Here is a 27,053-nt window from a genome sequence, read left to right on the forward strand (position 1 = left end):
TCAGTCCAGTCACAATAAAGAAAAAAGAAAATAAAAATTAACAAGAATTGATGATGCTTTTCTCAGTTCTGTAAGAGCTTGGCCTCACATGCTTTCTCCACCGTTTATGGAATCATGGAAATATTATGGCTGGAAAAGACCTCTGAGATCATCCATTCCAACCATCAGCATGGCCAGATCCATCACCAATCCCTGTCCCCAAGTGCCACATCCACGGGGCTTTTGAGCACCTCTAGGGATGGTGATTCCAGAGCGTTCCAAGGCCTGACCCCCCCTTCCAGTGAAGAATTTTTCCCTAATACCTAAACCACTCCTGGTGCAACCCGAGGCTGTTTCCTCTGTGAATACTTTGGATCTTGGATAGTTCCCACTCCGATTTTGAAGGGGATTTCAGTGGTTTGAGGCACTTAATCCATCACTGGGCTGCATCTATTCCAGGTGACTCCCTACTCTGAGAGCCAGGAGCAGTAATAAGCCATTTTTCCATTAATTAATCAGTGTAGGTCCAATGACTCTCTAGGGATTTTCATTTGGAACTGTCGGAAAGTAAGGGAATAATAATGATTACAGTCAAACCTGGAAGACTCTGGGGCAAAATTGGAAACCTTATGAGTTTACCTGGAACAGGCAGGCATCTTCCAGCCTCAGGTTCATTTCCCACCTCCTATCCCCATCCTGTCCATGTTCCTCCAGTGCAGCTTTGGCCATCAGTCCTCATCCCTTCCCCACATGACCTCTCTTTTCCCATTCTCTCAGACCTCCCTCACTGAAGCAACCCCTGATCTTGTGTCCTGTGGGGATGGGCCGTGTGGGGATGGATGATGACTAGGACAGATTTTTCCCTCTTTAGTGCTTTTCCTGGTTTTAATTCCCACAGTGTACAGTGGAGTTCTGCCCCCCTCTGCTGGAAGAGCTCAGCACCTCCAGCTGAGCTCAGTACCCTCAAAATTCCTGAATTGGAAGGAACCCACAGGGATCAGCGAATCCAGCTCCTGGCCCTGCACAGAACACCCCAAAAACCCCATCAGGTGCCTGAGAGCATTGTCCAAATGCTTCTTGAACTCTGGCAGGGCTGGTGCAGCTCTTGCTGGTTTGTTCTGCAAGGATCAGGTTGCTCATGGCACTTTTGGCCATGTCCATAGACCATGAGAAGTCTAAACCTGATCACCTGTAGCTTCCCTACACTTTCACAGGTTGGGGTGGCACTGGAAGGATTTTTGTCACTGGTCTGTCCCCTCAATGCTTTTTCCCCCCACTTTTTTACTGATTCTGACAACAAAGGCAGAGTTCAGTTGTGGAACCAACCTCACGGGCTACACCTGACTCAGTTTTAAGGTCTGAACAACTCAGTGCATTTCATTTTTACGTCAACCACATGCTTTTGCTGAGAAAAAAGATTTCCATAAGCCAGGTAACCCCAATAAACCCAGACTTTCAGAGGGTAGTAGATACTTGAGTCAGCCATGAACCAAGGAAGAAAGGGCAGAAAATGAGGCAGGAAGCAATTGAAGCAGATATTTCAAAGTTTTATTGTATAAATCTACAAAAGGCTTTGCTACAATAGCAAATCGAGTGTAGCACTATTCTACTGGCAGGCTCTAGTGGCTTGGTGTGATCTTGTAACTCCAACATGACACATGAGGAATAAACTGCCTGATCCAGTCAGATCCAGGGCAGGTGATGTCGGCTTACAAAGACCTTTTGGCTTCAACCCCTACAACCTGCAGCGATTCGACGCGTTTGCCTTTTGCACAAGGTTGCTTGAATTAATAATATCTCTAGTAAAAATAAAACCTCTAAAGTAGTTTCATCAGTAAATGCAAAATCGCCTAAGGAGGAAAAAAAAAAAATGCAGTGGTTGAAATCTGCTAAAATTCCAGAGGTACAACACATCCACACACTTCTCATTCACGTGACTCTGCCCCAGGAGAATAAACTACCAGTCCTTCCTGGAGAGACTGGTAATAAAAACCAGGGTGCTACAAGTAAAGCTCCAATTTGCTGGGAGCAACAATTTAAATCAAATCAGTCCAGGAAATTCAGTTCTGCACACTCCAAAAAGCCAGCTGAAAATGTAAAAAAACTCAGGACCAAATGATCAAGTAGCACAGACAGGCTTAATTCCCTAAAAAAGCAGAAAAAATAAAATGCCTATTGAGGCAGTCTTGTCCCTTGGAAGAGACTGTGAAAATAAGCACCTCAAAATTAAATATAATTTAGACCTTAAGATGATGCCCGGGAATCTGCCTTTACATGGTTTTATGGAATTTTCCAGTCCTGGACATTTTTGCTGAGCCTTGTTGGAATGTGCCTTAGGTCCCTCTGGCTTGATTCAAATGCAACAAAACACCACAGAATTTAAGTAATGTGGATTTTTTTGCTCAGCACACACACCCACCCCCCACACCCACACGCACACCCACACCCACACACAGGACAGTTGGCTCTGGAAGAGAGAGGAACCAACTGGACCTCTTCGGCTGAGAGATGAACCAAAACTGTCTTGTCCAGCTGACTCGAGCTCTTTTTGGGCTCCCTGGGTCTGGATGGAAACAGTCACTCCAAAGCCAGCACAAGAACCCCGGTTCTTGCAGTAACTCTGGCCCATGCAGACCCAGAGAGCGCCTGCTGTCTCACAAGGCTCCTTGCTGGCAAGACAGCTGGCCCAGATGTGCAGGCTCCAACAGTTCAGACAAGCATCTGGACCGTGGGATGCTTCTCCAAACTCCGGGAGCCCTTTGAGGTTTGGAACTGATACCCGCATGAAAGGACTCAGGAGAGGTGAGTTACAGCACGGCCAGCAGGGAGGGTTCGTAGCCAAGGCAGGATCAGCCCCCTGGCAAAGTTAATCAGGAAAGTTTGTTGTTTTTTTTTTTTTTTTCAGTGAGGATCATTTTCTAGTGAAGATTTCTTTAGGTGAGTCCCAGCGGCCCCAGACTGCAGAGGTGTGCAGAATCCTCTCCACAGACAGTCAGCATCCTGCTATCCCCAAAGCCTGGACTTGGTTCTTCTGTTCTGGCCTCTCTTTCCATTCTCAGCACTTGGAGTACCTGGACCAGCTCAGGCTTTTCTTTGTCCTGCTGGAAGCAGCTTCCCAGTTTCATTCTGGCTCTCAGCACCTTGAATGTTTGCATTGCACTGCATGGGAGGCTCTTTGGTGCATGGTTTGCCCTCTGTCTTCCTGCAGCATTTTCTTCTCCCCTGGGAGAGCTCTTGGACACAGAGAAGGAATCTCAGCAACAGCAGCAGGGATTGCTGGAAAAGAAAAGAAAAATGCACCAACTCCCATTAGATTTTTGAAGTGGGGAGAAAGGGGAAATTCTCAGGAGCTGGGATTAAATTTTGCTGTGCTTGCAGCCTGGAGGACCCACCGGGTGTTGGGGTTTAAGGATTTGCCTATGGTCCAGCCATGGGAAAGCCACAATGTGCAGACCCTGGAGCATCAATTACTGGGGCTGGTGCTTGGGTTCTGACACCAAGGAGATGAAATCCCACCTCTCAGGTGGTGCCAGGCTGCTGCAGCCCCTGGGACTGAGGTTTCAACACCAGCACAGCTATTTGCACTTGGGCTGTTCAATATCTCAGGTCAGAGCTCTGGGGGGATTAAGGCAGACCCACAAGGCAATATGGGATGTAATTACCTGTGCCAGTCTTTCCTTCAGGTGGTGGATCTGGCTGTTGGTGGCTGAGGGTCCTGAGAGCAGGTCTGATGTTGAGGCCTTCGTTTTGCAGCTTTTTTCTGTGGCTTTCCTCCCAAATGCTGCATGCTGTGAAGTGATTCCTTCTCAGAGGAGGATCTGAGTGAGTCACTGGAAGCAAGAGGAGACAAAGCTTGTAATACGCGGCCAGCTCATCCTCAGCACAGTGACTCCCACTCCCCCATCACTCAGCCCAGGTCATTAGTGAGAAATGCTCCCTTTCTCTGCACACAGAGCTGTTGACAAACTGGGAACGAGTGAGAGGAGAGCTCCCACCATTCCTGAGACCAGCTCCCAGCAAGGATGCAGAGCAGACCTGCAGCTCCTCTGGGCTGTGCATGGACCTGGGATGTGCTGCCTCAGGTGGGGACTCAAGCCCAGAGGCTCTCCATGAAGGACAAGGCAGGTTCTGGGCCTGGGCTAATTAAGAAGCTTCCCATTCTTTTGCCATATTAATCAGAAAGTGCAGGATACTGCCCTCTTTTGAAACTTTTCCCATTCCTGCATTTCCCTTTGGCTGGCTCTCCCTTCTCCTTTCTCCCAACCCCAATGCTTCATATCCCATTTCTGCTGAGTTTTTATCCCACTTTCTACTGGACATTCTATATGACCAGTTTAGCTCTGAGGAGAAAATGCCAGAGAGCTTCCTTACCTTCAGCCTCTTGGAAGGAGTCACAGCAAAGGCCTTCCGAGCCACCAGGGCCACATGTCACTGCTGCGGCGGTGCCAGGAGCATCCCAGGGCCACGCCTGCTGCTGCATCCCCGCTGTTTATTTGGTCTGGAAGTGGATGCAGATGATGCCCAAGATGTGTCCAGCCTCGGGAAGCTTTGGAGAGCCAAACTTCAGGAATGTCTTGCTTCTCTCAGTCCTGTCATCAAGCACTGGGCAAAGGTGAGTGCTGAGCGTTTCCTGTCTCAACATGGAAGAAGTCACAAAGTCCAAGTCCATCTCCATCTGTGGCGAGATGTTGCAGGAATTCCTCTGTGAGCAGACAACACTCTGTCCTCAGGTGCTCCAGGACAGGGGTGCCAGGCTTTCCAGGAGCATTTGGAGTCTGTCTGTGTGAGCAGAAACTCCCTGCAGCGATACACAGGCTAAAACTGAGCTGGGGCACACAGATCCTCTCTTCACTTCTTTTGGCTTTTACATGGCAAAAGCTCCTGTTGTCTCCACACATCAGCATGGACTCGATTTGCTGCTCTGGGGATATTTTGCTCTGAATTTAGGGTGTGTTTGTTTGTTTCATTCAAAGAATAAGGGTTTTTTTCCCTTCCCTCCTCCCCCAGTCTCTCTCAAAAGAGCTCTGGTGTCTCCTCTCTCTACCTTAAACACCCTCTTTTCTCTGAAAGGAAGGAGACTGCTCCTTCAATAAATGAGCTCAGAATTTAATTAGAAAATCTGTTTCCTGCTGAATGCACAGGATAATGTGCAGAGAAAGGATGAAATCTGCCTCTGCACTGCAGTGGCCTTGAACTAGAGTGAGCAGAAACTAAGACAAGAAGTAAACCAGTAAGAGCCTCTTGAGAGGAAACACATTAAAGCAGGTATTAGGTGCAGTGAAATGAAAACCACAGAAAATAATCCAGATTCTTAAAGCTTTCAGTTCCTGAAATAATAGGATTTTTTTTTTTCTTCTTAAACCAAAAAATAATCAAAAAATTACTTTAATCCTTTGGAGCAAGTAAGAGCTGGAGATTGCCAAAACAGAAACCCAGAGGTTAATCAAAAACAGGCAAGGGTCAAAAAGAAAGCTGTCTCCCCAGGACAGGGCCACCCTCTCAGAGGAGGGAGGAGAGAAGGAAAAAGAGAGATCCAGATGGGTAGGAACCCTCCACCAACTGCTGCACTCGTGTGAAGTCCTTGAGAGCTGCCAGTGCCGAGCAGCCGCTTCACAAGTTGGGGATTGTCTCTAGTTTCTTGTCAGGGAATTCTCATAAAATTGGCTGTTCCCCGCAGTGGTGCCAGCGGGGTCCCCAGCACCACAGCATGGCACGGCCTGGGTGAGGGGGGCAGCCCCATCCTGGGGCGCCTGTCCCCCACCACCTCCCTCCCCCCAGGAGCAAAGCCAATCCCTCTGCTCTGGGCTGTTGGACTGAGCGCTCCTCAGGTCTCAGCCAGAACTTCCCTCCAAGGAGAAGCTTCCTAAATAAGCCCCCTTTCTCCCTTCCACTGAACCCAGACCCCCCTGAGGGGAGCTCATATGACAGTGGCTGGGGGGCTGGGGGGCTCTGGTTGAGTCCCATTGCTCGGCACGGGACTGGCGGTGGTTGAGGGGGGCACGGTCTCCACGGAGTCTCCTGGCTGAACCTCAGGGGTCCTCTGTGGGCTGGGCTCCTCAGAGTGCTCCATGTTGCCTTGGACTTCCTTCCCCCTCTGGATCAGCTGCTCTAAGGTCTTGGGCAGGGGGTAGCTCAGGAAACGCTTCAGTTTGGGCTGGAGGGTGCCTACCACGTACTGGATGATCTCCTCCTCATCTGCATCCACATAGAGGGTCTGGTACAGGTCTCTCTTGCGCCAGAGGAACTGATCCAGGGGCTCCCCCTCTTTCTGGGGCAAATCCAGCTCCCTTTTGATGGCATCCCTAGTCAGAGTTCCCTCGCTGTACTGCAGGAACTCCTTCTTGAACTCGACCCAGTTTTTGACGGAGTCCTGCTTGTACTCCCACCACTTTTTAGCTGGGCCGTTCATGTGGTTTTGGATCTGAGACAGCCAATACTCCTCCGTTCCACCCACCTGCTTTAAGTATTCCTCCAAGTGGCTCAAGAACTCCCGGGGATCCTCAAACACCTGGGTCTCCACCGGGGAGGCTGGAGCATCCTCTGACACAGAGACCCACTGGTAGGAATCGTGGCCCTGGGGGATGCTAGGCACCTCCCCGGGAGGAGGGGTCAGGGCATACATCTGGCTCATGTCCAGGGCATAATCATAAATCTCCCCCTCACTTGGCCTTATCTCCGGGCCTCCCACCCCGACGGACACCGTCTGCTTGCCCTGCTCCCCAGGGCAGTATTTGCCTCCCATGGACTCCAGGCGGTCAGCCCACTTTTCCAGGCGGAAAAAGACCTCCTTCCAAACATTCATCTCCCTCTTGACCCACCTCTCCAGGTGGGCAATTGTCTCCTGGCATCTGATCAGGCAAGCCTTGATGGACTTCTTCCACCTCTGGTTTTCGGTTGGGACATGGTCCTCTAAGTTGTTCTCCAACTTCCCCACGGATTTCTGCAAACCCTTCAGCTCCCGCTCCACCTGCTTGGAGACCTCTGTCAGGAGGTGCCGGTGGGTCCTCCGGACATGCTCCAGCATTTCTGCCCTGCACTTCCCTATCTGCAGGATCACATTGGGCTTGTTGGCAACTCCACGGTGCCCCTGGAAGGAGTGGACGCCCGCGCTGGTGACATTGTCCAGCTGCATGGCTCCGACCGTGCGAGTGGCAAACACAGAAAGAACTGGGTTATAAGCCCCTGGCACTAAAGCTGGATCCCGAAAAACCCCACCACAACACTTCCTGAGAGACACACAGAGACTTCTAAACCCCCCTCCAAGGACTTTTGGACACAAACACAACCCAATCAGATATCACCGCAGAGCGAGCTGGTCGGTCCACGTGGATCCCAGAGAGAGTTGTAGGCAAATTTCTCCCGGTGCCAAGCTGGAAACGCCGGTCTCACGTGTTCAGGGGAGTCCCAGAGAGAACCAGGATCCTCCAGGAACAGAGAGAGAGAGGAGTTGGATAGGATGTCCAATCCCGCTGGGAATCTGGAACGCCGCAAAGTCCCCGCCGGAGAAAAATCACAAGAGATGCACAAAGAAGCTGCAGCAAAAATCCGGGTGATTTGCTCCTCGGGCAAACTAGGTGAGTCGAAAACCGCTTTCACTGGAGATGCAAAGAGCTGCTTCTCCTCCCTGTCTGAACTGCCACTAGTCCAGGCTCCTCCATCTACTTATACTCCACGCAGCTCAACATGTGGGTGGTGCCCAGCCTCCTCCCGCACTCTCAGCGCGGCGTTCATTGGAGGAAAAGCGAAGCCGGTGTCTGTGGCAACCCAGATTTTGGCAGCCTCCCCTCGCTTGCCACCCCCTCGCTCACGCCCCCAGACTCGACGCGAGAAGCGCTTGAAAGGTGCTGGAGAGACAGTTGGAGAGATGGATGAGTAATCGCACCTTCCGCCTCTCGGAGCGCAGGAAAAACACTTATTCCTTCCACAACTCTTTACTCAGCAAGGTCATCATTAACATGCGTCCCCTGGCAGGGCTCGGGGAGGGCGGGATGAGGAGGAATCCGGTGTGTCAGACGCCCCCGCACACCCCCTGAGCTCACACACACACACACAGGGTGAGCTCACTCCTCATGCAAATGCCTGGGAATGGTGGTAAATCAGCAGCAGGAAAAAAAAGAAAAAAAAAAAGGAAAAAAAAAGGGAGAGAAGAGAAAGGAAAAGCAAAGGGGGGGGGGGGGGGGGGGATGCAGAGGGGGAAACACTCAAAGGAGCCACTTCAGCACAAATTGGAGCGCTCTGGACTTTCTCAGGCTTTGGTAGGTGGGAGTCATCCCCGCGGCTTAATTGCACCAGACCATCCACTATCTTGGGAATTTTGGGTGAGGGAGGGGGACGACATCCTGGCTTTTTTACACCGAATTAAATCCGCCCATCAAGAGCCTGTTCTGTACTTAGCTTTGAATCAGATGCTTAATCAGTGAGCCGGCCCACCAGCGCAGATGAAGCTACATTTGTTCTTCGCTCTTGACAAGGCAGGAAAAGCCAACCATAAAAGGAGTCTCCGGGTCTTACATAAACCAGAGATAAAGGATTCCCTAATCTGAGAGAGTTTCCCTGCCGGAACACCCTCGGGGAGGTGCTGAGGACATCTGGGGCCTTCTCGTCCCTTCCCAGTGCCAGTGGCCGGAGACAGTGGGATGCTGATCCATCGGGATAATCCCAAAAGGGGGGTTTGAGCCTGTTGGCAGGTGGGGGGTGCCCTGCCTGTGCTCAGGATGGTGGGCAGGATGCCAGCAAGGCTTAAGGTGGGTCCTCGCTCCCAAAGCTCCTGGCTCGGTTTTTCCTGGTGGGAATTCAGCCATCCCAGAGGAGCTAAAACAGGAGGAGGCAGAGGGTGTTTCAGTGAAGTCCTGCAGGAAGGAGGTCCCGGTGAGCCCAGGTTAAAGCAGAATCACAAACTGGTGGTGGTTAAGTTGAAGGGTGTGAGGGGCAGGGGTCAGGATTTCCTGTTTTTCCCTCAAATCTGTGTGGGGTGCAGGAGGGTCCATGTCTGTGCCCTAGTGATGGCTCTCAGGGGACAAGAGGGTTGCTTAGGGCAGCAGCAACTGACCTAGAAGGGCTGCATGGTTTTGTTGAAGGAAGGGGAGCAAAAGAATAGCACAGTGAGAGGGGAAGGGGACAAAACCCTGAGGGTGTAACACAGAATTCCTAATCCAGCAGCCCCTCCCAGTGCCACTTCTTCTGACTGCCCTCTGCCTTGCTTACTTCTCCAATTTCACCCAGTTTTCCTAAGCAGAAGATTTTGGGGCAGCTGTGTTTGTGTTCAGGAAAAGTCAAACATCAATCACTTGAGGGGTTGGGAGAGATCTGGAGCCTTTTATGCTGTGGTCTAAGCGCCCCAGAATCTGCCTTAAACCTGCTCTGCCAGGAAGAGATAACATGGACTGGGAGAGACTCTGCAACCTTTGTACCTCTGGACTGGTGCAAAGATATCCCCCAGAGAGTTTTTTCACCCAGGAACCCCAGAAATGACGATATAAAGTGGTATTAACTCTCTGAAATTACCTGGGTTCAGCCTCTCCTTGTCCCATCAAATGCCAGAGTCTGGGATGAAATGGCTCCTAAACCTGCTCCAGTAAATGAGTCCCTTTCCAGGCCCTGCTGCCTCTCTTTGCTCCTCCCTTGCTTTTCAGCTGAGGAGGAATCCTGGAGCTGAACGGCCTCGTTTGACACTCAGCGCAAGATCTCAGGATTATTAAGGATGAAGGGGACTCAGGAGGTTTCTGCCTCAACCTCCTACTCTGAGCTGAGTCAGCTGCTGGGTCAGCTGAGATGGTTTCAGACACTGAAAACTCCAGGGATGGCAACTGCTCGGAGGGAAAACCTTCTTCCTTGTACCCAAACTGCGTCCTGTTGGAATTTGGACCTGCTGCCCCTTGTCCTCTTACCAGCCACCAGAAGATCCTGGTTCTATCTCCTTGATAACCCCCCCCAGAGACAGGACACTGCTGTTGGGTCCCCCAAATCCATCACTTCTCCAGTGTCTAATCCCACACCAGGCACCAGCTCTGGCCATCCCCATGGCCTGGACTCATTCCCTGTGATCAGTGTTGTGTATAAGAGGCCCAAACTTGATTGCAGCAGCTAAATATGGTCTAAAATGCTCTGACTGGAGGGAGATAATCACCTCCATGATCTCCTGGCTGTATTTATGCTCCCACAATCCAGGATAATTATTTTGCCACCAGGACACACCGCTGTATCATCCTCACCCTGCTGAGCACTCCCAGGTCCATTTCTCCCAGTCCATTGCTGCCCAGGGACTCTTTTTCCCCCAGAAATTCCAGAATTAGTCCTTGCTGAACATCACCACATTTCTCTTGGCTCTTCCCTCCAGCTTTTCCAGGTCTCTGGGTTAATCTCATTCAGCCTCCTTTCACAGAGCTCTCCCCCTAATCACTCTCCTCCTAATTTTGTGGAGGTGGTGGGGGAGGTGGGAGAAGCGAGGACGAATGGGGGTTTTCCTTCTGGACCTGCTGGGGAACTGAGTTGCTGATTAAGACGTGTGTGATAAGCATTTTCTTTGTATTTCTAATTAAAGCGAGGTGCGTGGGAAGAGGAGGAGGAGAGAGGGGAGCCGGAAGCCAAGGGAGGAGGGAGATGTGGAACGAGGTGATGGAGAGAGGCAATTTGAGGCAGACAGGCAGATTCCAGGCACAGAGAGGCAGACAGGCATGGAAGGACAGGATCCACAGACTGGGCCAGGATGGGGAGGAGGCAGAAGTCTTCTGGGTGGGCACAGGGTGTCCAAGATAAAGAGAGGGGCAAGAAGAGCAGGAAGGAAAGTGGGAAGTGAGCATGAGGGCGAGAAGTTTGCTCCAAAAGAGCTCAGCTGAAGCAAGGGAAGGAGAGAAAATAGCAAAAAAGCCACATCTCATAGCTCAGCAGAGATGGTGTCAACGTGGGTTGTCTCCCTAGAGCTTCCTGGAGAGTTTTAAAGCACCAAGGGTTAGGATCAGATCCAAAAAGAAAAAAAAAAATGAGGAGAGAGAAAGGGGAAAGCCAACAGACCAATTAAAGGCAGTAAAAGGAGCATGTGGCAGTGAGCAGCTACTGAGTCTTCCCCTGAGGGGAGTGGGACCAGAATAAAGGGACACTGAGTCACTGGCACCTTCCCTGGAGCTGTCACTGTCTGCTGAGGACACCAGAGCCTGGTGGCACTCACCCCTTGGCATCACTTCAGGCTGTGGGCTCTCTCTGCCTTAGAGCAAATGTGTTTGGTTTGGGGTTTTTTGGGGGGGTTGACAGGCCTTTGCCACCTCATCTGGACGAGTGTTCTGCCCAGAGACTCCTTATGGCAAGAGATGTCACTCCTTGGAGAGCAGCCTGAGCTGCGAGCCAGATGAACCTGGTGGGTGGGTGAGTGAGAAGGGAGAGATCCCGAGGGAAACTTGGGGAAGTTTCTGGTGCAGCTGATTTTGTGCTGCACACGCTCTGAGGAGCTCTGGTGGGTGCTGAAGTGCCCTCCTGTGCTGCCAGGGTCCCTCCCCAGTTGTGCACTGAGATGTTCATTGCGTTCCTCCTTGGAATCGCTGTCTGGAGGAGCCTTTCTTTCACCCAGGACTCTTTGAAGCACCTGAAATTGGAAGCCTGAAGCCATGTGGGCAATTCATCCCATATTCTTGCAGGAACTAATATCTTCTAGTGGTGAACAAGGGATTTTCTGCATTATCCTATATTCCCTGTGCTAGAATTTTCTCTTTCCCTTCCATAATTGCTTCCTCTTTCTAGAAGAAAAAAGAAGAAAATAAGAAACCACATTTTCCCCCCATCTGCCTCCACATCCTTTCAATCCCTAATAATTCTCCTACAGCTCACCAGACAAAGCTGCCCAGTCATTTGTTTGGTAGCAAAACCCTCAGAAGGAAATAAAATTAAGAAGGAACCAAGGTGTTGGGCTTTTAAACTCGCGAGGAACGAAAGAGGGAAAAGAATAGCACACTTAATTTGCACCATACGTTTCTATTCATCCATCTCCAGCCCTGGAACACTTTATTGCACTGGAGCTGGCACTCACAATGCAGAGTTTTGCTTTTAAAACAAGGCTCACACGTCAGTAGGTCCTTTGTTCCCGGCCACCCATTGTCCCCCAGGCCCACGTCACTTACTAGGAGGGTGTGGAAGCAATTGGGAATCTGAGGGCATCCAGCTATCAATATTACCCCATAATGATGATTGTTATTAGTGCCACTCCTTCTGGTGCAGAATTCTCTCTGTAATTCCTTTTCATCTGGAAAGCCCTACTTTGAGAGGGACGATAAAGTGCTTTGTTTTCCAACTAAAAATATCTCCCCGTGTTTTGTAATTCTCCCCTCTTCTTATTTAATGAGATGTTTGTTACTTTGGTTTCCTTGCTGGGCAGAGGAAATGTTAATGAGTCTCTTCTTGTGCTGCTTTTTTGCCTCCTCAAGCCTGCCTGAGGCTAAAAGCAAGGAAGACAAAGGAGGTATCAGCATTTTTCACACTCTGGCATTGGCTGTTATGACCCTCCCGAGGTCAACGCAAATAGAAAGACATCTCCAAATAAACTTCATTTTCCTCCCCTGCACAGCCCTGACAAGCTGGAAAAACACATTTGTCGCCCTGTCAAAGGGCCTGGTTCACAACTGGTTTGTGACATTTCTTCTGCCACGTTTTACAGCTGAGTCTGGCCCACTTTGGGCCTCACACTTGACTCCTCGCCCACCTGTCCCCCTTCAGGCTGTCCCTCTAAGTGCTCCAGTAGAAGTTACTGATTTTAATGCTTTTTTTTTTTTTACTCCTCCTCAACAGCAAACACTGCAAATCACAGGTCTGCTAAAAAAAGGGAGAGCACTGGGGTGGCTGTGAGGGGCAGACCTGGTTCCTCTGCTGGTGTGGCTTGGCTGACACAGTCCCACCAGGCCGGGAGAGCTCTGCTCCCTCTGCTCCTCATCCTCTGCCATTTATCCCAAGGAGATTTGCAGATAATTTGTGGCCCATGGAGCCAGTCCCCTCTTCCCCTGCATCCCATTTCAATCCGGGCTTCACACCAAGGCCCTGTGAGAGGAGGGGTGGTGGTGGTGATGGTGGAGCCCTGGGATGTCACAGCCACATGGAGAAAATGGGGCATGGTCCTTGCTGGGGGCACCAAATCCTACCCTTGATGATGATGATTCCTGTGGTGGCCAAGGGAAGCTGTGCAGCCACAGGATTTTGGCTGTACCAGCTGCTCAGGTGATGAGGAGTGAGGGGCTCAGGCTGCTCCAGACCTTTCCTGCTCCTGCTCATCCTGCTGTTCTCATGTTAAGTATCTCTTTCACTTTTCTCAGCAGCTACCTGGATTTTTCTCCTGGACCAGAGCACATGGGGAGGACTCTAGGGGTGCTGGGAGCCTCATTTTCCATCAGTGAAGTCAGACTGGCTCATGGGAAGATTTCCATCTTCAGGCTCCCTGTTATGGGCTGTGGGGAGGGTGGGGAAATGGGATTGTCCTGTGGCCATAAGAGAAAATCCTGGTGAACAGCCAGACCTGATTCCATGGAGAATCCACCACAGCTCCTCTTCCACATCAAATTACAGAGCCCTGCCTCTCCTGTGAGTGGCAGCACCTCTGCTTCCATGAGGGAATACACCTGGGGAAGCTAAGGAATGCTCAGCACCTCTGCTTCCATGAGGGAATACACCTGAGGAAGCTTAGGAATGCTCAGGGAAGGCTTTGCATGTGGTACTGCAGGTGTCCTCCAAGGCATCATCCAGACATTTTCCTCCCTGCCTGAACCACTGATCAGATACTGCCTTGCTGAATGGATGGATGGTTTTTCTCTCTCCAGGAACACCTAAGCCCTCACCCCGTAAATGTTTTATTTTCCCTCATTCAGGCTGAAATCCCAAAGCATTTCCAAATCTGTCCAGGATTTGGCCACAGAGGTGTCCTTGGGCAACACCTCAGACAGGTTTAAAGCCATGCTCTGCCTAATTTGGTACCAGGGTTTCAACCCAAGCATCCTCAGTGATGGGACATTCCTAAGAATGAAGGGAAAAACCTCAGTGCTTTATTATAACTCATTTTGTGGGCATGGTTTGTACCTCTCTCTGAACAGGTATGTGTGTCTGTCTGTCTGTCTGTCTGCATTGGGCTCCATTGGGGCATTCCAAGGGACACCAAGGGGACATGGAGCCTTTCCATGATCACAGCAGGACACAAGGCTGCTGTTCCCAGCCCAACCTGTGTCCCCAGAGCTCTGTCAGCTCCCTGCCCTCACAGCCATCACCACCCTGAAGACACAAACTAGGCCGCTGCTCTCCTCTTTTTAGCATTTCTGTCACCAAGTCGTGACTCAATTTACCTTTTTTCCACCTTTCCATGTTGCTTCTCCTTCTTCTAAGCTGCTTCCCCTGTTTTTGTCCCCACCAAGCATCTCTGTTAACAAAAGATTTCCTCTAAGCATCCTCGCTAATCTTGTTTATCCACAGGGAGCCACAGCTGGAGTCAGTGCAGAAATTGTCCCCTTGTCCCAAGAAAACAACAGAGCACCTGCAAAGAGGATCCTGCATCGCTGGGAACAGCAGGGGTGATGCCAGGTCACTTCTGGAATAAAGGGAGCCTCATTCAGCACATCCTCATCCCAGCCCGATTCTACCAACGTTCCCATTTCCTTTATTTAAGTACCTGTAAATGAGAGATGGGTAATTAGGGCCAGCAGGGAAGCTTGAGGGAAACAGAATAACGTGAGAAGCAAGCAGCAGACTGTGCTAATTTCTTCCTTCCAAATCTAGGAGGCCCCAGACGTCACTAAAAGCTTTATTAAAACAGGGGTGGGAGGAGCTGGGGAGTGAGTTGCTGTGGAAAGATTTTTCAGGAGTTCCTTGCCCCAAAAACCCCTCACAAGTCCTCAGCACATCACTTCCCCAGCACTGAACACAACTCCTTGGTGGTCTCAGGCTGGAGGTCACAGAATCCTAGAAAGGTTTGGGTTGGAAGGGACCTTTGCCTTTTCCATGGGCACATTCCATTAGTCCAGGTTGCTCCAAGCCCCATCCAGCCTGGCCTTGAACACTTCCAGGAATGGGACATCCACAGGATTAGAAGCATAAACTTGGGACAGGAGTGATCCTGGCACCAATCTGTTCCTTGTCCCCACAAGATCACAGGAATTTATTCCATCTCCCTTCTCCTCAGGTTATCTTTCAAGAGGGTTGGTTCATATCTAGAGAGAAAAACAAAAAGCTGCTGATGGAAATTTTTGTCCCTGTATATCTGTTGAATCTTAGCAAGACCAAAAGGGGAGGGAATAATAAAGAAAACAAGGAGAGGGGGAGGGAGGGAAAAAAGGGAAAGAGAGAGAGAGAGAAAAAAAGAGGGGAATAAAAAAAAAAGGGAAGAAAATAGGGGAAAAAAGGAAAAAAAATCTAACAGTATAGTGACAGCCAGAGTTACTTGAGCCTGATTTTAGTGACAGATCCCTAAGGATTGCAGAATTTTTTTGTACGTGTCCCTCAGAAATGAACAAAAATGGGACGATCCCGCTGTAGGGCAGCACTCGGGATGGGATGGGCAGCACTCCCCTGGTGCTCTGCTCCTGCTCCCAGCCTGGCGGATGCCGGGGAGGCACTGGCGGCTCGCTCCCAGCACAATGGGATCGAGCTCTCCATGGATCCCCGCAGGAATGCTGCGACAGAGAAAGGGAATTTGGGGGAGAGGGGAGGGGGGGATGCAGGGTGATTCTTCCAGCCCTGCCAACCCTTCCCTGACCATCGCTGCCCTCTCTCCCCTCTCACACAGAGCGCTGACCTCCCCGGAGGAGCCTCAGCCCCCGCTGCGGGGGGAGGATGCGCTATCCTGGATTTCCCACCCTCTCTCCCCCTTTTTTTTTTCTTTTTTTTTTTTTCTTTTTTTTTTTTTTTTTTTTTTTTTTTTTGTTTTCCAGCAGGGGCGGGAGGGAGGGGAGGGCGAGGCGAAGCGGCAGCTCGGCGTTAATGGGTTCCTTGAGGAGAAGCCGAGGGTAGCGCATCCATCCCTGCAGGTACCTGGAGAGCCATGAGCCATCCCGGGATGAGACACCGGCGGTGGGCGGGAGTGCGGGGGAGAAGGGGGGGAGTGGGAGAGGGGCAGACAAAAGGGATGAGTTCTGTGTGTGTGTGTGTGTTTGTGAGCAGGGGGATCTGCCGCACGCTCCTGCCTTTCTTCCACCTGCCTGCCAACACCCAGATGCCGGCTGAGCTTTCCAAGGGGGGGTGAAAATGAGCCACGGCAGCACCCCCAAGGCATTGCTAAAATAGGGAGGCTGTGGGCACGGCTCCCCCCAAATGTGGTGCCTACTCTGGGGGGGTTGGAGCCAGGTTTTCTCCTCTTTTAGAGACGCATCAGGGAGGGGGAGAGAGTCCCTGCAGTGCTGCTTTGCTGGGAACCAGGAAGGCTCTCTGAAGGGATCATACCATCCTAGAATCTTAGGATTGGGGTTGGAATTGACATAAAAATAATCCCATTCCAACCCCCTGCCACGGGCAGGGACACCTTGCTCTAGACCAGGCTGCTCAGAGCAATGTTTGGTGAGATTGTTGATGGAGGGGGAAACCCTAAGATTTGGAGTTTTACGGCCTCCACAATGCACACAGGCAGATCCTTCCTTCCCATCCACTGCTGGTTCTCCAAAATCCTTCAACTCCCTCCCCAGGTTCTGTGAGGGTGACACAATCTCGCCAGGGTACCCCCAGGTTTCTGTCAGTGGTCATGCAGGAATTGTACTGAACATGAAATCTCTGCTCAAAGCTCGAGTTTAAGTGGGGATGAGGAGGTGAAGCTTGTATTAAAATCATGATTGACACTTACATAGAATCATGGAATTGTTACTGTTGGAAAATCCATCTAAGATCACTGGCACAGGTTGTCCAGAGAAGCTGTGGCTGCCCCACCCCTGGCAGTGTCCAAGACCAGGTTGGATGGGGCTTGGAGCAACCTGGGATAGTGGAAGGTGTCCCTGTCCATGGGAGGGGATGGAACTGGATGATCTTTGAGGTCCCTTCCAACCCAAACCATTCCATGATCATCAGCAATCAAATTCAATGATCATGAAGTCCAGCTATGAACCCAGCACCACCACTGTGTTCACCACTAAACCATGTCCTCAAATCATTAAAAATTAGTCTGGTTTTGTCCAAAACAGACATGGGGTAGGGTTCCCTTCCCAGGAATTTTGGGAAACCATGTTCAGAGCACGTCTGTTTTAACTGGGACACGAATTGTGATTTCTTCACAGCTGAAGAGTTCTGACCCCCACATCAGCAACTACCCAACCTCTGCAAGAGCTTTGCATTTTGGATAATAATAAACATCCATCAGGCCAGATCAAGGTTTGACTGTCTTAAATCTTGGAATACACGCCCCAGACACTGCATCCCAGATGTCACAGGAAAGCCAACACCAGAGAATTGTTTAGGTGGGGGAACACCTCTGTGCTCACGAAGCCCCACCATTAAACCAGCCCTGCCAATGTCCCCAAGTGCCACATCTGCACATCTGTTAAATCTCTCCAGGGGTGGGGACTCCATGACTGCCACAGGCAGCCTGCTCCAACATCCATTTCCCTGACTGTGCACATTTGGTTACGCAGAACACACAGAGATGCCACCAGGAGTGACCAAGCCTTGCTCTGACCCATAAGTGTCCACCCAAGGCACAGAGGTCCAGACCAAGAAGGGACCTGAGCTCACCACACCCAGACAGAGCACCCCTAAGAGCACCTTATTTCCTTTCTCAGCCCAAAAAATAGAGGGTTTTCCCTCAGACTGTTGGGTCTGGATGAATTTGTGGTTTGCACTGAAGTCTTGTGGGTTTAGGGGAGACCCCTGAGGGTCAAAAAGCAATTACCCAAAAGCTTCCAGGTAGGGTCCTGCCTGATTTCTGAAAGGACACCCCCTTCTCCTTAATTTGGGCACTGAATGACCAGCACGGAACTTTCTTCCTCCTCTCCTCTTCCCAAGTACTTGTACAAGATTGCCTGTGACATTTAGAGCAGCTAAAATTATCTCAATTAAATATCTCCACCGGTTTCCCTTTGTTCTCTTTTCCTTTCTAGCTCTTTCCTTCCAGACAGCTGGAACATGTTCTTTAGACACTCTTTAAGACAAAAGGAAAAAAAATAAAAACCCTCCCTACCCCAAACACCCAACAACTAAATCTCATGTAGCTTCAGCCCAGCTTTTTTTAGAAACACAGTTGAGGTAAATGTTGTGAAGAATATTTTATGTTGCTCCAGGATTCATCCATTGCAGACTGGAGAGTGCCCAATAAAGTAATTCCTTTGTGGATTGCAGGTCTGGTGGAGGTGTGGGAGAAAGGGATAAAGGGTTGTGCACTGATTTTTGGGGCATACTTGGTACCATGAGATAAAATTCAACGTTGTTGGCCTCTGTGATGTCCCCCCCTCTTGCCCACATGTTCATCCTGACAACACCTGGCCCTGTTGACTGACCTTTCATCTTTACAAATTCCCTGCCAATCTGTTCTGGGAGTGAAAATTCCTTCCCAGCATGAAATTTGGCAGCTGCCTCATCCCTGTGCCTGAAGCATGAATCACCAGAGTTAAGTAACAAACCCGTTTATACATCAAGACACAATCACTGTCCAAGCCATCATTCTGTGCTTTTCAATGTGAAGCCCATTATTTGTACATTCTGTTTATATTCATCTTTCCGCCCCCCCGCTTTTCTTCGATTATTTTTTCCCCCTGTACCTTCTGGATGTTTTGCAAAACAATGAAAAACTTCAGAGGGAGGCTGGGATGTTAAGCAGAGGCAGAAAATATCTCCCAGCCCCCAAAAATGGTTGTTTACTATTAATTTTAGGAGTTTCTGGGAAATCTCTCAGGGAACCTCACCAAAGAATGTTTGGCAAGAACAATTGGTTCCCTAATGAGGTTCAGGGCCACCTGGTTTGTGTGTTAATATCTTATAAATATATTTACACACCCCTACACACTTTAAAACACCTGTTATTTTTTACAAATATTTTTTTGGTGCTGCTCTTCTGTCTTTTTAGCACCTATTTCATTCCTCTGGTCTACTGACAGTTATTAAATAAGTGATTCCCGAGTGTGTTTGGTTTATTCAGCTGAAAATGAAGTTTTGCTGGGTTGACATGGCAGTGGGTGATCCATATTGGAAGGAAGATGTGGGGAAGGCACAGGCACTGAGAGCTTGTGGGGGCAGAGCAGGATCTGCCAGTGTTATTAAGGCTGGGGAAAGCAGCAGGGCTTGAGCTGAACTGCAGCATTGCAATATTCAGGAGCTGGCACAAAACTAATTTAGGGCAAGGCTTGTGTCTCCCAGTGCTTGATCCAAGACTTTCAGACAAGGTTTCTCCTGCTGCCTGGACAGCTGTGTCCATGCAGGACACAACTATGGACATGGACATTGCCTTCTTTTTTCCACACAGAGCTCAGGTGCCCTCATCCAGCTCAGAAAGTTCTGCCTTAAATACATTCCTCTGTCTGAAACTACGATTTGGTGAACACAGACCTCTGCTTTTCCAAATTTTCTCTTCCACTCTGAGTGAAATGCATCCAAGAATGCTGTCCAGAGAAGCTGGGGCTGTCCATCCCTGGAAGTGTTCAAGGTTGGGCAGGGCTTGGAGCAACCTGGGATAATTGAAGACCCATGGCAAGGAGATGGGAATGAGATAATTTTAAGGTCCCTTCCAACCCAAACCATCCAAAAGTTCTAAGATCTCTCAGGTCTCTCCCTTTGGGAACTACAAAACACTAAAACTTTTTTTTTTTTTCCTCAGGAAAAAAAAAAGGGGTTTAAACTTGGGGACAACTTAAATCCCAGGTCTGGGTTTTGTTCTCACTGGGCCTCCCTAGCAGCGAGTTTGTGGATACTTCACCACAGGGCAGATTGCAAATACTCACCCAGGCCCAGATTATTTCTGCATTTCTCCATCCAAGCTCTGTGTTTACAGCACGGGGATACTGCACCTCAGGACAGCAGAGCTGTTATTCATAGCCTGAATTCCTAACTTGAAAAAGAAAAAACAAAAATTTAAGAACCCCTAGTGCCACCCCCCCCAATGATGGACTGACAATCTCACAATCTCAGCATCTTTTAGACATCAGACTTCAGGAGGGAGAGGAAATGGCTGTGTGACTGGCAGAGTTTGGCAGCTGGGCTTCATTAACTCTGTTTTTCAAAGCTGCATTTGTGTCTCCAGCATAACAATGATGTTATCCTAGGCCTCATCTTCCATCCCCTCACAGCCATTGTGGTGGGAAGAACCCACAGTGCCCTTTGGGCCATTATCTCTTTCTTTCCCTAACATATTAAACTGCCATCAAAGAAGAGTTTTGCAAATATGGTTTGTTGCTTATTGGTGCCTTGCACTTCAGAGGTGCTGCTGCTGTTGCATGTTTTGTACAGTTTTGTTTTCAAGCAGTCCATTTTCCCCTAATGGGCTCACTTGGGGGTCTGTTCAACCAGAGGGGAAAATGGAGCTGAGCAAACTTCCTGCTGAGAGACCTTTACAAGCCTCAAGAAACCTTTCTCAGAAACAGGAGTTCCACATTCCTAATGAGATCATTTTCATAAAAGTCTGGGGAGAGAGCAGAAAGAGAAAATAGTGACAGCAAAATAGCTATAATCACCAAAAATGATTTTCAAGTAAACCAAGAGCCCTCTTGGTGTAATGAGACAGAAAAATTTCAAAAATTTAAAGGAAGAACATGTGTTTTTTATGACACATCAGAGCCAAGTCAGGGGGTAAAAAGCAATCATATCCCAACCCTGCAGCTGGATGTCACTCCCCTGGTACAGAGTTGAGGAAAGAGAGAGGAAATGGGACAAAATCCCATCAGGGGCAGAGTTTGGTGCCCGGATGTCTGCAGGAAAAACTAACATGGGTGACAAATTTGGTGGGCTGGGTGAAAAAGGTCACCTCTCTGTGCCTCCTTCTGGGTGGTGCCCTTGCCCAAACTAAAAAAGAGTGAATTCCACAAGAGATGGTGAATCCAGACTGGAACACAAAGGCCAGCACAGCTCTGGGTGGGGGCAGGGAGGTTGGGATAATTTGCTGGTAACTCTCAGCAAATCATGGAATCACAGAATGGCTTGGAAATGGGTTGGAAAGGACCTTAAGGATCATCCAGTTCCAACCCTCCTGCCATGGGTAGGGACAACTTCCACTATCCCAGATCGCTCCAAGCCCTGTCCAGCCTGGATTTGGACACTTCCAGGGACGGAGCAGCCACAGCTTCTCTGGGCAACCTGTGCCAGGGCCTCACCACCCTCACAGGAAGAATTTTTTCCTAATCTCTAATCTAAATTTACTCTTCTTCATCTTAGAGGCATTCCCCCTTTTCCTCTCACTCCAGGCCCTTGTTTCTGTGGGCTCCTGTCAGGTACTGGAAGGCCACAATCAGGTTCCTCTTCTCCAGGCTGAACATTCCCAATTCTGTCATTTTTTTCCTCACAGCAGAGGTGGTCCATCCCTCTCATCACCTTGGTGCCTCTTCTGGACTCCTCCAACATCTCCATGTCCTTTATGTGCTGGATGCAGCATTCCAGGCGGGATCCCTCCAGGCTGGAACAGAGGGACAAAATCCCCTTCCTCACTTGCTGCTTGCAGTTCTTTGGATGCAGCCCAGGAAAATCAGCTTTCTGACTGGAAATGTAATTATGGATGTAATTCCACAACCTTTGAAAGCTTCTCCTGCCTGATGGCAGATGGATATATGAGAAAGCACAGGCAGATCAGGCCGGAGTGGTAGGAAAACTGGGAACAAAAGGGAGGAGGGGAAGCAGGGACAGAGGGATGGCCTGTCATCTGTTTGTCATGGCCAGAGCCTGAGCCACCCACGTGGGAGTGGTGATTAAACACTTGGCTGGTGGCATGAAATGACACCTCCAGCATGGCTCTGCACAAGGTGCCAGCAGGGTTTCACAGGCTGACACCATCCTGTGGCTCCAGAAGCCGGAGCACGAGGACAAGGAGGTGCCAGAGGAGATGTACAGAAGAACATCCAGCTCCAAACCCAGCCTGCAACATTTTCCATGAGTTAGTGCCTAAAAAAGGAAAAACAGCAGGGTGTTATATCACCAGATGCTCTGCTGATCTCCAGAGATTTGTGGCTCAGGTCCTGCATGAACCAAAGCAGGAATTTCCATATTTTTATGTTCTTTGCAGAGGTTTTTTTTTTTTTCCCTCCATAAATCTTCCTGGTCATCTTTTAAATATTTTTACAGTTTGGGGATCTATAATAGCAGAGATTTGCACAGATAACCAGACACTGTGTGAGGAAATGTCTTCTTTTTCTTTGTTCCAAGCTTGGAACTTGCTCTTTTCCAATGATAACCTTTAGCTCCTGCATCAGAAGAATCAATAAGCCACAAACCCATAATGATTTCTCTCTAGATTCTAAAATACCATTTCTTTCTTTAGGTCCTGTAATATCCTTCCCTTTACTCTTTTTTTTCGTTGATTGGATAAACAAGGTTTACACAGCAACTCCCCGTGCAGAAGGCACCTTATTAAGGGCTTTTTTTCACATCCTTCATGGGATGAAGGTACCAAAAAAACACCCCAAAGAGTAATCAAGATGTGAATGACACAATAGTTTTTTTTTTCCAGGGGGAATGGCACAGTGGAGAGAGGACAAGAGGAGATATCCCAATATTTCACTCCTCCTTCCACTTCATTCTCTCCCTACAGAGCTCCAACCCTGAGGTCTGAACTGAGCTGGAGCAACAGCTTTAACTTCTTCCTCTTAAATAAGAAAAAGTCTGATCTTCCAACTTCTTCCACGTGACTCGTCAAACTGGCTCCACAAGTCTGACTTCTGATGACTTTGCCCACAGACTTCCAGTTCTGGTGTTCCACCAGCTGAAAAACCCAAGTTCCCAGTGAGTCAGCTCCTCAAACTTCTAATTTAACTGCAATGTAGCACTTCCATCAAGGCTTGCTCTTTATCAGATCCTTCACTTCTTCCTTTCCACCAACACTGCTGAGCATTTGCAAAGTGGCAGCGCAGCTCTGCTTTCCACAGGAATTCTGTGCCCAGCTGAAGCTTCAGTATTTCCAGTGAGGAAGAGTGGGCTGTCAAATACCACAGTTTCCATGTTGGGATCATTTCTTCCTGTCTGAGGAAAGCTGGTGGGAAGCCACTTTCCTCGACAAGGAAAAAGCCGCTGAAGCAAAAGTGGGACAGCTGGAAAGGCAGAACCAAGTCCAAGTGAGACAGGCATCCACATCTTCCCTTTCCTAGGGAGAACCTGCAGATGGATCCTTGTCACCCACTGGGAGCCATCAGGACAGGGATGATGGCATCTCTGTGGAGGGACAGATTGGTTCAACCTCTGAGAAAACTCTGGAGCCTCCAACTTCAAAAGGATGTGAAGTGAATCCAAAGGAGGCCATTGAGTCCCAAATGCTGGAGCTTCTCTGCTCTGGAGCCAGGCTGGGAGAGCTGGGAATGTCCAGCTTGGAGAAGAGAAGGCTCCAGGGAGACCTCAGAGCCCCTTCCAGGGCCTGAAGGGCTCCAGGAGAGCTGGAGAGGGACTTGGGACAAGGGATGGAGGGACAGGAAAAGGGGGAATTGTCACTGTGATATTTTATGAAAAATCCTTTCACTAGGATTTCTTTTCTTGGGAGGCTGGGAAGCTTCAGCTTTTTCCAGTTTTGTTGCTTTGGAATGTGATTTGGAGAATTGTTTATTCATCATGTGAATTGTTTTAATTAAATTATCAATCCCAATCCAGCTGTGTCAGGACTCTAGTCAGTCACAGGTTTTTATTATTCATTCTTGTTTTAGCCTTCTGATATATACTTTCTCTTTCTTTAGTATCGTTTTAGTATATAATTTTCTTTTAATATCATATCATAAAATAATAAACCAGCCTTCTGAGAACTTGGAGTCAAATTCTCATCTCTCACCTCATCCTGGGGTTCACAACACCACAAGAAATGGCTTTAAATTGACACAGGATAGGGTTGGACTGAATATTAGGAAGAAATGCTTCCCTGTGAGGGTGGTGAGGCCCTGGCACAGGTTTCCCAGAAAAGCTGTGGCTGCCCCATCCCTGGAAGTGTCCAAGGCCAGGTTGGATAAGGCTTGGAGCAGCCTGGTCTAGCAGAATGTGTCCAAGCCCATGGCAGGAGGTAGAACTGGTACTTTCAAATCCTTTCTTTCCCAAACCATTCCATGTTTCCATGAAGACCAGCTTGTTTGGGTGCTACCACTGCAGATGTGGCTGTAAAAACAATTCCAGTCTTGGGTATTTATCCACCACAGCCATTCTCATTTGAAGACCTTTGATAATTGTTGACCTTTCTGGGGGCTGAAAGTTGATGTTTGGGCCAGGTGTTTATATAACAAGAAGAGTCAAGTGTCCACTGAGCCAGCTTGAGAGGCAGAAGTCTGACATCTCATCATGTTCGAGCAGGTTTTGGGAAAATCTCAGCCCCACCAGAGCTGAAGTAGCTCAGCTGGGAGAGCGTTAGACTGAAGATCTAAAGGTCCCTGGTTCAACCCCGGGCTTCAGCACACTTTTCCTGCGCTTTTCTCTGCCCAGCCCTGCCCTCTGCACTTCACCACAGACCTGGACACATCCAGGACAGAGCCCAGCCCAGCCCAGCAGCCCTGGCAGCCACTGCAGGGGACACCAGCAGCTCAGCTGTGCCCAAAGGAGGACAAACTGGGCCCAGTGGCCCTGACAGAGTCTGGAGCTCCCTTCTCTCACACATTCCCATCTGGAGGCGCTCCTGCCCAAGGGGCTGCAGGTCCTGCTCCAGCAGGGCTTTGGAGCAGGGACCTCGTGGAGGAATTTTGGGAATATTTCGGATCAGGAATTCCAGAATTTGGCAATTCCGGGTTTTGGGAATTTTGGGAATATTTTGGGATGGGGAATTCTGGGATTTGGGGATTCCCAGGAATATTTGGGATCCTAATTTCTGGGATTTGGGAATTCCAGGATGTGGGAATTTTGGGAATTTTTGGGATGGGGAATTCCAGGACTGGGGAATTTTGGGATTCAGAAATTCTGGGATTTTGGAATTTTGGGAACATTTGGGATCTGGAATTCCTGAATTTGGGAATTCTGGGATTTGGGAATTTGGGGAATATTTGGGATGGGAAATTCTGGGATTTTGGAATTTTGGGAATATTTGGGAATTTTTGGATTGGGGAATTTTGGGATTTGGGAATTCTGGGAATATTTGGGAATTCCCAGGAATCTTTGGGATCCTGATTGCTGGGATTTGGGAATTTTTGCATTCAGGAATTCCTGAATTTGGGAATTCTGGGATTTGGAAATTCCTGGATTTAGGAATTCTGGGATTTGGGAATATTTGGACGTCCACCAGTCTGAGCCTGTGAAAGAGGGACAGGGTTTTACAATTCAAGTAGTTTACCAGAAATCGTGATATAAAAGGATTTTTGTTCCTTCCACTGCCTGTTCCCAGCCGTGTGTCATGGACTGCCCTGAGAAGCAGCAGAAAGGTTGACCCCCCCTTTGGTGTATGGCCAAGCAGGAAAGCAAAGGTGGGTTTGGGGAAATAGGAAAAACCCCTTATGCATGAAAGTGATTTTTAGCATCAATCACAACTGAGCTTGAAGCAAGCCCTCTCCCTGAAATTTGTATTTTCCAGGCTGAAGGGCTCCAGTGTGTTTACCTGTTGTTTACAGGGAAAAAAATTTTGGTGCCATGGCTGAAGTAGCTCAGCTGGGAGAGCGTTAGACTGAAGATGTAAAGGTCCCTGGTTCAACCCCGGGCTTCAGCAGGCTTTTCCTGCGCTTTTGCATGCCCAGCCCTGCCCTCTGCACTTCACCACAGACCTGGACACATCCAGGACAGAGCCCAGCCCAGCCCAGCAGCCCTGGCAGCCACTGCAGGGGACACCAGCAGCTCAGCTGTGCCCAAAGGAGGACAAACTGGGCCCAGTGGCCCTGACAGAGTCTGGAGCTCCCTTCTCTCACACATTCCCATCTGGAGGCGCTCCTGCCCAAGGGGCTGCAGGTCCTGCTCCAGCAGGGCTTTGGAGCAGGGACCTCGTGGAGGAATTTTAAGAATATTTTGGATCAGGAATTCCAGAATTTGGCAATTCCGGGTTTTGGGAATTTGGGGAATATTTGGGATGGGAAATTCTGGGATTTTGGAATTTTGGGAATATTTGGGAATTTTTGGATTGGGGAATTTTGGGATTTGGGAATTCTGGGAATATTTGGGAATTCCCAGGAATCTTTGGGATCCCGATTGCTGGGATTTGGGAATTTTTGGCATTCAGGAATTCCTGAATTTGGGAATTCCCGAATTTGGAAATTCCTGGATTTGGGAATTCTGGGATTTGGGAATATTTGGACGTCTACCAGTCTGAGCCTGTGAAAGAGGGACAGGGTTTTACAATTCAAGTATTTTAGCAAAAATCGTGATAGCAAAGGATTTTTGTTCCTTCCACTGCCTGTTCCCAGTCCTGTGGCATGGACTGGCCTGAGAAGCAGCAGAAAGGTTGAGCCGCCTTTGGTGTATGGCCAAGCAGGAAAGCAAAGGTGGGTTTGGGGAAATAGGAAAAACCCCTTATGCATGAAAGTGATTTTTAGCATCAATCACAACTGAGCTTGAAGCAAGCCCTCTCCCTGAAATTTGTATTTTCCGGGCTGAAGGGTTCCAGTGTGTTTACCTGTTGTTTACAGGGAAAAAAATGTTGGTGTCATGGCTGAAGTAGCTCAGCTGGGAGAGCGTTAGACTGAAGATCTAAAGGTCCCTGGTTCAACCCCGGGCTTCAGCAGACTTTTGGAATTTGGAATCAATGACGCATCCCTGGAAGTGTCCAAGAAATGACTGGACATGACATTCGGGCATCTTGCTTAGTTTATGTGTCAAAGCTTGGACTTTATCTTGGAAATCTTTTGCAATCTTAATGGTTCTATGGTTTCACCTTTGTGAGCCCTTCCAGCTCAGGGTACTCTATGATTCTCTGATGAAGTTTTCTACTCTTTCCTGACCGTTTCCTATTTTTACCCTGACCCTTACCAAATCATGGTGTTCAATGTGCAGACACCCCACCAAACTGAGTAGCTCTGCTTTGTGTTTGCTCCTTTGTCCCTTTCTTATTCCTGTTCCGTGGAGGA

At 49.2% G+C, this 27,053-nt stretch overlaps 1 protein-coding gene, 1 long non-coding RNA gene and 3 other non-coding genes across 6 annotated transcripts; 4 read left to right on the plus strand and 1 right to left on the minus strand.

The window, feature by feature from the left end:
• Positions 1-1,505: 1,505 nt before the first annotated feature.
• Positions 1,506-7,622, minus strand: ARC (activity regulated cytoskeleton associated protein). The gene is made up of 3 exons (XM_071421901.1): positions 4,351-7,622; positions 3,642-3,809; positions 1,506-3,255 (listed from the first exon to the last, which is right to left on the minus strand). Exon 1 carries the CDS (start codon positions 7,109-7,111, stop codon positions 5,897-5,899), a length of 1,215 nt encoding a protein of 404 aa, XP_071278002.1. The 5' UTR covers positions 7,112-7,622; the 3' UTR covers positions 1,506-3,255; positions 3,642-3,809; positions 4,351-5,896.
• Positions 7,623-15,876: 8,254 nt separating this feature from the next.
• Positions 15,877-26,999, plus strand: LOC139587494 (uncharacterized). 2 transcript variants are annotated; one of them, XR_011678410.1, is made up of 3 exons: positions 15,889-15,962; positions 22,559-26,471; positions 26,616-26,999. It is a non-coding gene; the product is annotated as an uncharacterized lncRNA (long non-coding RNA). The 2 variants fall into 2 exon arrangements; XR_011678411.1 differs by lacking the exon at positions 26,616-26,999 and having other exon boundaries at positions 15,877-15,962; positions 22,640-23,834.
• Positions 24,398-24,470, plus strand: TRNAF-GAA (transfer RNA phenylalanine (anticodon GAA)). Its single transcript has one exon. It is a non-coding gene; the product is annotated as a tRNA-Phe (tRNA).
• On the plus strand, positions 25,633-25,705 carry TRNAF-GAA (transfer RNA phenylalanine (anticodon GAA)). Its single transcript has one exon. It is a non-coding gene; the product is annotated as a tRNA-Phe (tRNA).
• On the plus strand, positions 26,638-26,710 carry TRNAF-GAA (transfer RNA phenylalanine (anticodon GAA)). The gene has a single exon. It is a non-coding gene; the product is annotated as a tRNA-Phe (tRNA).
• Positions 27,000-27,053: the final 54 nt, after the last annotated feature.

The sequence above is a fragment of the Agelaius tricolor genome, unplaced genomic scaffold (assembly GCF_023055355.1).
Source record: "Agelaius tricolor isolate 1412-34295 unplaced genomic scaffold, bAgeTri1.0.p SCAF_2, whole genome shotgun sequence".
NCBI lineage: Eukaryota > Metazoa > Chordata > Aves > Passeriformes > Icteridae > Agelaius > Agelaius tricolor.

What these genes read in the sequence shown, in the direction of transcription:
- ARC (XM_071421901.1), bottom strand. Translation starts at nt 7,111, where the DNA reads ATGCAGCTGGACAATGTCACCAGCGCGGGCGTCCACTCCTTCCAGGGG.